Here is an 11,406-nt window from a genome sequence, read left to right as displayed (position 1 = left end):
AGGTATTCCAGGGGCGCCTGGGTGGCTCAGTAGGTTACGCGTCTGACTTCGGCTCAGGTCATGATCTCATGGTCGGTGAGTTCGAGCCCCGCGTCGGGCTCTGGGCTGATGGCTCAGAGCCTGGAGCCTGCTTCCGATTCTGTGTCTCCCTCTCTCTCTGCCCCTCCCCCGTTCATGCTCTGTCTCTCTCTGTCTCAAAAATAAATAAACGTTAAAAAAAAAAATTTAAAGGTATTCCAGCTGATAGCTCCCTCTGAGGTCCCAGTCATGAGCCACAATGTGTCAGATACTAGTATGGAAGGCTGGAGGTCTCAGAAGATAGCCAGTCCTGGTACACACTTTAGTAGTTTTCCTTCTTTCAACTCTATCACTTATTCAAGAGCCACATACCCCCTGCCTCTTTTTTTCCAGAGAAAGGGAGTGTGTGTATGTAAGCAGGGGAGAGGGGCAAAGGGAGAGGGAGAGAGAATCTTAAGCAAGCTTCACAGTCAGGACAGAGCCCAACACAGGACTCAATCCCACGACCTTGGGATCAGGACCCAAGCTGAGATCAAGAGTACAATGGTCAACCAACTGAGCCACAAAGGCACCCCAAGAGTCTTAAGAGTACATATCAAGGGTATGATCCTAGTAAGAATGGATTTATATCAAGGGTATGATCCTAGTAAGAATGGATTTATAGGAAGCTTAATTCTTACTATCGCCAAAAGGCAGGAACATCTTTATACCTCTCTGCCAACTAGTTCTAAAAGGTGATGGTTTGTAGTGAAGACATTAAGCTTGACATTAAAAGGCAGGAATTTAATTTCTAGCTGCATACTAGTAATGTAGACCGCAGCAAATCACTTAATTGCTCTGATCTTCAGTTTTCTCATCTATACAGTGGGCATAATAGCAGCCACCTTGCATACATCACAGAATTATTATAAAGACCAAAAGAGAGAATGGGTGAGAGCATTCTTCTGACAAGTAAAACAGTATACATATGTGAGACTTAAGTGTCTACTTTTATTACTTATAGGGATTTATATAGGAAGTAAAGGAACAAATCCTGCCCTTCTTTAAATTCTTGGTGATATGCTTCCCTTTGATGTACATATGCTTGGATACTTCCTCTGAGACTGTCACTGTAACAGGTGAAGAGTTCCTTGTCATAGCTAAGATCCCTTTTCTTCAGTCATTAACTTGAATAAAATGTTTTGCTGTGAGACAATCCCCCCTTTTTTTAGTATTTTTTAAAAAAATATTTACTTATTTTTGAGAGAGAGAGAGAAACAGAGTGCCAGCGGGGAAGGGGCAGAAAGAGAGGGAGACACAGAAGCTGGAGATAGGCTCCAGGCTCTGAGCGGTCCACACAGAGCCAGACGCCAGGCTCCAACTTACGAACTGTGCGATCGTGATCTGAACCGAAGTCAGTCACTTAACCGACTGAGCCACGCAGGTGCCCAGAGACAACTGCTTTTTAACGACACTATAAAAACTATGTCAAGTTGATATGAAATTATTATACAGGTTTTAGCCAATTTTCTCTCTGCATGATTTGGGGGATTCTGTTTCTGAGCAAAGCACTGACTGTTTTACTATATAGCCAACCGCGTGCAGCTGTCCCAGGAACCCTGAAATTCTCCATTTCCTGTATTAGATTGTTAGCTACTCTCAAAGCTTACTTTTCCTCCTGAATTCTTCATCTTGGAGAAATGAACCAGCATCCAATCACTTAGCCTGGAAATCATCCTTGGCTTCTTTTCTTCATCCATCCTCTTCTTCATTTTCGCCACCTTCTTTCCCTCAGTCTCCCTCCAGATTCTGAGGACTTCACCTTTGTAATAGCTCTAGACTCTATTCCATTTCCATTCTTACTGCTACTCTCTCACCTATACTATAGCAACAACTTCCTAATACTCTCCCTGCTCAGAGTGCCCCTCCTCTAGTCTTGCTACCAACAAACGAATCCCAGTTTAAAAAAATCGAACACGGGGCGCCTGGGTGGCTCAGTCGGTTAAGCGGCCGACTTCAGCTCGGGTCATGATCTCGCGGTCTGTGAGTTCGAGCCCCGCGTCAGGCTCTGTGCTGACGGCTCAGAGCCTGGAGCCTGTTTCGGATTCTGTGTCTCCTTCTCTCTGACCCTCCCCTGTTCATGCTCTGTCTCTGTCTCAAAAATAAATAAATGTTTAAAAAAAAAAATCGAACACTCCTCTAGTCAACAGATAGAAATACAGCTACTCCACATGTCTGCCCATCCAGCCTCAACAGTGCTACAGCACAGGTATGATCATACTGATTTTACAGGCAAGAAAAGTTTGGCCTAGAGACTGACTTCCTTGAATTCCACTAGGTCTCTCACGGCTAAAGTCTTGCTCTTCAGTTTAATGCCTCAGGCCTCCTACTTGTAAAACTGGATCAACAGTCACTTTCCCATATAATTGGCATAAAGAGGAAATGAAATAATACTGGGAAAGTGCCTGGAACAGTGCCTGGCACCTAACACTCAGTTACCTTTTGCTATTATTCTGATTAAAGTTTTCATTGTTCTTGTTACTTCGTTCTTCAGTGCCTAACAAAGAAATAAAGCAAGAGTTTCAAATCCGAAGTACTAATTCTTTTCCCCTTAGCGCCCCATCTCCTCTCTGACCCAGCCAACTCTTTGCCCAGAGTTAATTACCAATTTGGTCTCGTTTGCCTGCCTGAGACTGGGCGGGGGACACGCAGCTCCCGTACAGGGGCAGCTTCAGGACCCAGAGTGACGTCGGGGGCGCGGCTGTTATGTTGAGATGTGGAAAGGTTGGGATGAGGCCCGCGCAAGCTAGAAGAGCCGTGAACCCAGTTACGAGCTCTCTAACCTCTAGAAGAGTGTGGTCTTTGATTCCCATCCAAGGCTCAGGCCTCGGTTTCCTCTTCTGTAGAAAAAGGAGTTTATTATTCATCGTGCTTCCACTCTCATAGGGTTGCTGTGACAACGCAGCACTAGCACTTTGGAGAGAGAGCTCAGTTATTTCCAGCCTGGAGCTTTAGGAAGGGCGAGGGGGAGGGGCCTGGGGTCACGTGACCAACACCGCCCAGTCCCCTCAGGCCTCCGAGAGCTTGCCCCAGAACGTCTCTCTCTCGGGTGGACCGGGCTCAAATTCCGGTGCGGACTAAGTTGCTCTTCCGGGGTGATCGCCACCGCTTCCGGGGCGGGGTGAGGCGAGGCGAGGCGAGGTGTGCCGCTGGAGTGGCGGTGCTTCAGCTCGCTCCCGGCCTGTGTCTCCGCGCTCCCTGCTGCAATGAGCTTCCTCAAAAGTTTCCCGCCGCCCGGCTCGGCTGAGGGGCTCCGGCAGCAGCAGCCAGAGACTGAGGCTGTGCTGAACGGCAAGGGCCTCGGCACCGGCACCCTTTACATCGCTGAGAGGTAGGCAGGGTCCCTGTTCCCCAATGCCGGCTTTCTGTGCGCCGCCTTGTTCCTGCTGGCGGGGGCTGAGTGGCGGGGCGGGGGCGAGACCGCGACCTCGGGGACTGCTGCGAGGCGGAGCGCGTGCCCCGGGTCGCCTCGGAGAGGCCTCTGACGGGGCGAAGACTCGATTGTTCGGGCGTCCTCTCCTCCCGAGCCTTCCTCTCTTCTTCATCCGAGTTCTCTCATCATTAGGCTTCTTGACGGCCTGTCTTCCCGAGGTCTGGTGCGTGCGTTGTTCTTGACTCAAGGTCTCCTTTTAAGGTGTTTGAGTTTCCAGCCCCTAAGTGAGGATCATCGATGTGCATGGTCTTTTCTGTGAAAAGGTGCGGGAGGTGTTGCTCTGGGCAAGATATGTAGGTTTGGAGCGGATTGTGGAGGATTTTGAAAGTCTGGTTAAGGGGTATAGCTTTTTTTCTGTAAGTGTGGGTGGGGAGAGGAACATCCTCATTCCCATTCAAGTTGGGGGTCATATCCAGAGGGACCAGACTCCCATCTCTCGTTTTTTCCCATTTCTGACTCCCATTTCCATTCCTAGAAGGAATTACCCGTTTATTCAGCCATTTGGAGCACTGGACTTTTACAGACATGTCTAAAATACCAGTTGTAGGACTGAGGACCCCTTTCCTTGATGCATGGTTCCATTCATCATCAAGCCAACAATGACACATTAAATCTTTTCTGTCTTTCAAATTTGTCTGACTTCTGCTGCTGCATCACTTTTGTCTACAGCCAGGGAAAATTCTCTCCTTTTAAGAGCTCGTGTGATTACTTTGTACCACACAGAATATCCAGTTCTGTTGTCAACTGACTAGTAACCTTAATTGCATACACAGGGTTTCTTTCGCGGGGTAACAAATGTATTCATAGGCTTACCACCAGGGGATGAAGGTCATGAGGGAGGCAGATTTCTGCCTACCACAGAGGGAACAAAAAATATGTAAAGAACCCTTGGTTTGAGGGAAATGTAAGCCCTGAGCAAAGCTTAGGCTTTTGACCAATTACTGAGATAGGAAATACAAATGGGAGGAAAAGTAAGTTTGGGGTGAGGTGCAGATTAGAGTTTGGTCTGAGCATGTGTGCTTAGTTGGGTATAATAAGAGTGTGTTTCTGGAGAGTGGGTTTTTTTTTTTTTTTATGTTTTTATGTTTTTATTTTTTATTTATTTATTTTTTTAAATTGTTTTTTAACACTTATTTATTATCAAGAGACAGAGAGACACAGAGCATGAGCAGGGGAGGGGGAGAGAGAGGGAGACACAGAATCCAAAGCAGGCTCCAGGCTCTGAGCTGGCAGCACAGAGCCCAACGCGGGGCTCGAACTCACGGACAGTGAGATCATGACCTGAGCTGAAGTCGGTCACCTAACCAACTGAGCCGCCCAGGCACCCCTATGTTTTTATTTTTGAGAGAGAGAGACAGACCATGAGTAGGGGAGGGGCAGAGAGAGGGAGACAGAGAATCTGAAGCAGGCTCCAGGCTCTGAGCTGTCAGCACAGAGTCCGACGCGTGGCTCAAACTCATGGAGTGTTCTTGAGATCATGACCTGAGCTGAAGTCAGGCGCTCAACCGACTGAGCCACCCAGGCGCCCCGAGAGAGTGGTATTAAAGATAGAGATTTGGAAATCATTAGTATAAAGGTTAGTATATACTCATGGGGGATAGGTTAGATACCCCAGAAGAGAAGAGGGCCAAGTATGGAACCTTGGGGACACATTTGCATTAAGAGGTAGGTTATGGAAGGAGAGACTTGAGAATAGACAAGAGGGAGGAGCAGTCAAATAAAACCTGAAAAGCGTCTCTTGGGTAATGGCAAGGAGATCTTTAATGATGTTGGGAGAGCAGTTTCTTTTAAGTGGTGGGGAGTACAGCACAGGTAGATTGCTATCCCCTACACCATCCCTTTTTCTCCATGGCTTCTCTGCGTATTGATGCTTCCTGTAATATAACTACTGTTTAGGGAAGGAAGACAAGGTCCTGTGCTTGTCTTTTCATTTTGAAAAACTTCAAACCTAAAGAAAAATTGCAAGTGTTGTTAATTAACACAAAGATTCATAAGTTGTTAACATTTTACCACATTTATCTTTTTTCTGAGCTATTTGAGAGTTGCAGACATGTTGTCACATCAACTGTAAATACTTTAGCAAAAATCTCCTAAGAACAAGGACATTCTATATAACCACAATATAGTTATCGCACTGAAGAAGTACAAACTCCTTTTAAGCTCTTATATGTTTAAAAAACTTTGATTTCAGCTTTTCACTAATAAGTCTCTTCTTTAAGAAAGTATTTTTGTAAAATATACATACAGCAAAGAATATACATTATATATGGATGGTTTAAAGAATTATAATTAAACCAACCTGTGTATGTCCACCAGCTAGTTTAAGAATAGAATATTATGAGTACCATGAACACCTACGTTCATCCCCTTTTACTCATGGTTGGCACTACCTCCTTGGTCTCTTTCCACTTTTTTGTTCTTTCCTACCTAGCATTTCCAAGTTTTGATAGAAGAATCAAGGCCTCAATAAACTGGGAAGGTTCACTAGAAGATTTGGCAAATGAGGGTTAACGGTTAGCCGAGTGAATGAGTTGGACTATGGGGAAAAGTAAATAAGAAACAAGATGCTCAGAGGCAAGAGTAAGAAACCATATTGTGTGTGCCAGGATATGAAACACACACACACACCCATACCATCTAGCAGTTCTTCATCTGAATGAAGAAGTGGAAAAGAGTGGAAAAATAATCAGGATGGAGAAGAAGAGAGCCGTGTTCCATGAGCTCGGCTTTATAGCCCAGGGGCTTTGGGAAAATTATTTTAGGATTTTAGGCAAAGAGGCATAGGGTCTTATTTGGTTTTAGGTAGTTTCTCAGATGTGTACTGAGAGATATGGAACTCTCAAGCTTATTTTCAAAGTTTAGTTTTCACAGAAAGTTGACTTTTTTACCTAAGTAAGGAAGAGATCAGAGGCATGAATCATTCAAAATGGATCGTTTTAAACAGGTAAAATAAAGTAGGTAATTAAATTATATTTTATATTTTATGCCAAAGTTAATTTAAAAAAAATTTTTTTTTAGATGTTTATTTATTTTTGAGACAGAGAGAGACAGAGCATGAACGGGGGGAGGGGCAGAGAGAGAGGGAGACACAGAATCGGAAGCAGGCTCCAGGCTCTGAGCTGTCAGCACAGAGCCTGACTCGGGGCTTGAACTCACGAACCGTGAAATCATGACCTGAGCTGAAGTTGGACGTTTAACCGACTGAGCCACCCAGGCGCCCTGCCAAAGTTATTTTTAAATCAGATAAATAAGTCATCCCAAATTCAAGACTTTGCTCTTTTATGTTTGTATCCAGTTTTTCACCTCATGCCAGGAATAAAGGCATACTTTATGATCATACTTCCAAAAGCATTGGAAATTAGCAACACATTCCTTTGCATTTACTATCTTTTTTTTATTAAAAAATTTTTTTAAATGTTTTTTTAATTTATTTTTGAGAGACCAAGAGACACAGAGCAGGAGAGGGGCAGAGAGAGAGGGAGACACAGAATCCGAAGCAGGCTCCAGGCTCTGAGCTGTCAGCACAGAGCCCTACGTGGGGCTCGAATCTTTGAACCGTGAGATCATGACCTTTTCTTCTAGAATATGTGAAAAGTTGAGTAAGAACATAGTGATCAGAGTAAATGTTTCTTTTAAGTGGAACTTGGCTTCTCTTCTGTAGAGTGCATATCCATGTCCCAAGTATAAGGAACTACAGAGCAATTATGTGCTTTTTAAAATAAAGACCGTAATTTGATAGGCACTGAGTCTGTTTTATATTTCAGTTTTTCCATCTGCTAATTGAGTCATTAAAATTTTGTGGCTCTAAATATTTGAAATCATTTTGGACACCCACATTTGGAGCACTACTTTCTGAATTGTGATAATTTCTGGGGGATTGTTGAGGTGAGGAAAGGGAGTTTATTTGCTTAAAATAATAGAGTTTTAGTAAGGGACTGGTAATACTTCTTTGATATGAGCACTATTTCATCTGCAACTTCCTTAAAGAGAAAAGCAGTGGACAGGAAAGGCACATACAGCACCACAATCTAATTACAAAAACAAAATCTATTTCTTTGGAACTAATGGGATGAATCATTCTAGAAAATCATTTCTAGAGCTTTTACCTCTTTAAGCTTCTTAAGATTTATGATTTTAAGACTCCCAGGTTTCCTTTTTCCTTTCCTTTCCTTTTTGCTCAGCATGTTGGATGGAAATGTGCATGATCTCAGACTGCTGCACTGTCATTGTTCTTGCCCAAGGGAGTCCTAGGTTCATTTATTGTATTTGTTTTTGCTTGGTTAGAAGTTGAACAACCAGGCTTGTAAAAATTGTATAGGAAATAGAAGATGTGGGGGCATTATTGTCATTTATTATTATTATTTTTTAATAAGAGCTTTATTGAGATAATCTACATAGTGTACAGTTCAGGGGTTGTTAGTCTCTTTGCAGAGCTGTGCAGCCATCACCACAATCGATTTTAGAGTATTTTCATCACCCCCTAAGAAACTGGCACTTGTTAGCAGTTAATCTGTATTTCCCTCCAGCCCTGGGCAACCAGTATATTGCATTAACTTTTATCGCATTAACATTTTTCTGTGTGGTTTCTTAAGGATCTTTTGCTCCTTTTTTTTTTTTTTTTTTTTTTTTTCCTGCTAAGTGGTGCAGCTCCAGATGGGTGAAGTATTGCCAAAAAATTATCCTGCCTTTACTCAAAATTCAATATACTGATTTTGGTGATATGTTTCCTTTATTATACCAATAAAATATTTCCTTTTGGCCATTTTTGAGGGAAAACTAGACCTTGCTTATTTGTAGCTTTCTTTTAAAGCTACAGAATAAATGAAAGGCTTCATACAGTCTTTCCGTGGGATAAGTATTTTCTAACTAGTGGTAAGTTTGATTACAGCCATTTTATGTATTCACCATTTAATGTAGGGTTAGTGGAGAAATTAGTGACTCCCAAGTGTTTATTGCATACTTACATGCTGGACACTATGCTAGTGGTTTTGAAGAATGTGACATAAAGAAATATGACACATTCTGTCATAGCTCACATTCTGTCAGGGTACATATGAGATTCATTGCCACGGAGTTAAGTGCTCAGTGACGTATTATTGGACGTAAGTGCAGTTCAGAAAAAGATCATTATGGACAGGAGTAACTGGAGGAGGGCTCAAGGAGGAGCTGGGACTTAACCAACTGAAGAGGATTTGCAAAAGGAAGGCACCAGAAGACATTCCAGATACAACCAGAGGGAATGCATAGAAACACATGTGACTTACGAAATTACATTTCAACTCTTTGAATTTTTACCTAGAGGAGAGAACTTAACAGTTCTCGTTTTAAAGAAATTCAGTTCCTGCTGCTGAATTTTATTTTAGGAATATTTCTAAACACCAAGCTTGAATTTATTCCACATGCATAAAGTGTCCAAGATGAACCTTTATAAACTTTAGGCTTAAATTAAGATTTGATTTCTTAAAATCATCTTCCTTATACGTGTTTTTCAGCCGCCTGTCTTGGTTAGATGGCTCTGGATTAGGATTCTCACTGGAATACCCCACTATTAGCTTGCATGCGGTGTCCAGGGACCTAAATGCCTATCCACGAGAACATTTGTATGTTATGGTGAATGCCAAATTTGGAGGTATGTATGGTGTAATTTAATCTTGAGCTTCCTTTGGGAGAATATTACATATATTTAAAAAGCAGTCTTTGATCATAAGATAATATTCAAACGATTGACCTATTTTGGATAATAGTTTATTAAGCAAAATTTCAGCTCAGTAAAATAATTTGGACACTGGTTTTTTACCTTCTATATGTTTGCATTTAGAATTATTCAGTTATTGTGGATTTATATTTCTAATTTTTCCTCTTGCGTTTAACTGTTTATTCTTTGTTTTTGTAAAGGCATTTATATTTGGCATTCTTAGAGGCTTGGATCAGTATACTTTGTGCTTCCATGAGTTTAGTGTAGAAGCTGGGTTTTTTTTGTTTCATTTTATTACAGAAGTGGTTCTAAGTGGCAGACAGTGTTGTGTCCCCCTGGCCCCATTACGCAATGACATTTTGATTTTCATGACTGGCAAAGGGGAGGAGTGCTACTGGCATCTAGTAGTTTAGAGGCCAGAGATCCCACATGGCACAGGACAGCCTCCCACAACCAGAAATTACCCAGTCCAAGTGTTCGTAGTGCCAAGGTTGAAAAGTCCTGTGGTACAAGATTCCCAAGTTTTTTGCTGTTGGAGATCCCTACAAAGGTTCATAAAAGTCTAGGGTAGGTGGTGAAAGAAGGTGTAAGAAAGAGAAGAAAATCCATTTGGGGGGTTGTGGACAATGGATTGTAAAAATTCCAAACAAGAAACAAATTAGGCACAAAATTAAAACTTGTTAATTTTTGTAAGTGTAAATGAGAAGTTTTATACTATATTGTGTTAGTTTAACTTTATTATTATTATTTTTTGTTTATTTATTTTTGAGAGAGAGAGACAGTGGAGCAGGGGAGGGGCAGAGAGAGAGACACACAGAATCTGAAGCAGGCTCCACGCTCTGAGCTGTCAGCACAGAGCCTGATGCAGGGCTCGAACTCACGAACCGTAAGATCATGACCTGAGCTAAAGTGGGACACTCAACCGACTGAGGCACCCCAAGATTTTATTAAGTAATCTCTACACCCGATGTGGGGCTCGAACTTAAAGCCCCAAGACCAAGAGTTGCATGCTCCACACACTGAACCAACCAGGCACTCCTGACATGATTTTTTTTTTTTAATTTTTTTTTGATGTTTATTTATTTTTGAGAGAGACAGAGGCAGAATACGAGTGGGTTGGGGCAGAGAGAGAGGGAGGCACAGAATCTAAAGCAGGCTGCAGGCTCCTAGCTGTCAGCACAGAGCCTGACGTGGGGCTCGAACTCAACGAGCTGTGAGATCATGACCTGAGCTGAAGTCAGACGCCCAACCGGCTGAGCCACGCAGGTGCCCCATGATTTTTTAAATTATAAAATAATTTAAACATTGAAATGTGCAGAGAGTAATGAAATTTTTCAATATTTATTATGTAGCATAAATTCTAACATTTTTTTCATAACTTTGAAAGAAATAAAACAGTATTAGTACTGTTGGAATCCTTTTCGTACCTTCCCCATTTTGTTTCCTACTCTGTCTCCCGAGTTAAACATTATCCTAAAGGTGGTATGTGTCCTTCCCTTCTAAGTTTTTAGATTTTTACTGAATATGTACAAATCCATAGGCAATGTAATGATTTTCTTTTGTGTTTAAAATTTTAATTGGTAAGTGGTATTATTTATATATATTCTGGAACTAGTTTTTTCACCCAGTTACATTATTTAATCTGTACATTTTTTTTAATGTTATTATATTTAGTTTTGAGAGAGAGAGAGAGCAGGGGCGGGGGGCTGCAGAGAGAGAGGGAGAAAGCGAATCTCAAGGTGTTAGTGCAGAGCCCGATGCAGGGCTCAATCTCACAACTGTGAGATCATGACTTGAGCCGAAAATGAGAGTTGGTCGCTTAACTGAGTCAGGCACCCCTCTGTGCATTTTGATACATATAAATATTTGTTCTTTTAAATTGCAGTCCATGTGGGGCGCCTGGGTGGTGCAGTCGGTTAAGCGTCCGACTTCAGCCAGGTCACGATCTCGCGGTCCGTGAGTTCGAGCCCCGCGTCAGGCTCTGGGCTGATGGCTCGGAGCCTGGAGCCTGTTTCCGATTCTGTGTCTCCCTCTCTCTCTGCCCCTCCCCCGTTCATGCTCTGTCTCTCTCTGTCCCAAAAAAAAAAAAAAAAAAAAAAAAAAAAAAAAAAAAGGTTGGAAAAAAAAAAAAATAAATTGCAGTCCATGTATAAAATATGACCAGATAACAATACATCTGTTTTCTTTTTATTATCAACATTTATTTTTTAAATTTTCACTA

The 11,406-nt window shown here is 42.2% G+C and overlaps 1 protein-coding gene across 2 annotated transcripts in view; it reads left to right on the top strand.

Moving 5' to 3' along the window:
- The first annotated feature begins 3,153 nt into the window (after positions 1–3,153).
- CLNS1A (chloride nucleotide-sensitive channel 1A) overlaps positions 3,154–11,406 on the top strand; it is a 37,392-nt gene continuing 29,139 nt past the window's right edge. Inside the window, exons 1-2 of one of the 2 annotated variants that reach the window (XM_049652779.1) lie at positions 3,154–3,388; positions 8,983–9,119. In XM_049652779.1, the coding sequence (XP_049508736.1) occupies positions 3,264–3,388; positions 8,983–9,119 (262 nt within the window). In that variant the 5' untranslated portion in view covers positions 3,154–3,263. The remainder of the gene's footprint in view (positions 3,389–8,982; positions 9,120–11,406) is intronic. The other variant, XM_049652772.1, reaches the window with a different exon arrangement.

Source organism: Panthera uncia, chromosome D1 (assembly GCF_023721935.1).
Source record: "Panthera uncia isolate 11264 chromosome D1, Puncia_PCG_1.0, whole genome shotgun sequence".
Classification (NCBI taxonomy): domain Eukaryota; kingdom Metazoa; phylum Chordata; class Mammalia; order Carnivora; family Felidae; genus Panthera; species Panthera uncia.
This window is presented reverse-complemented; position numbering and strand designations above follow the sequence as displayed.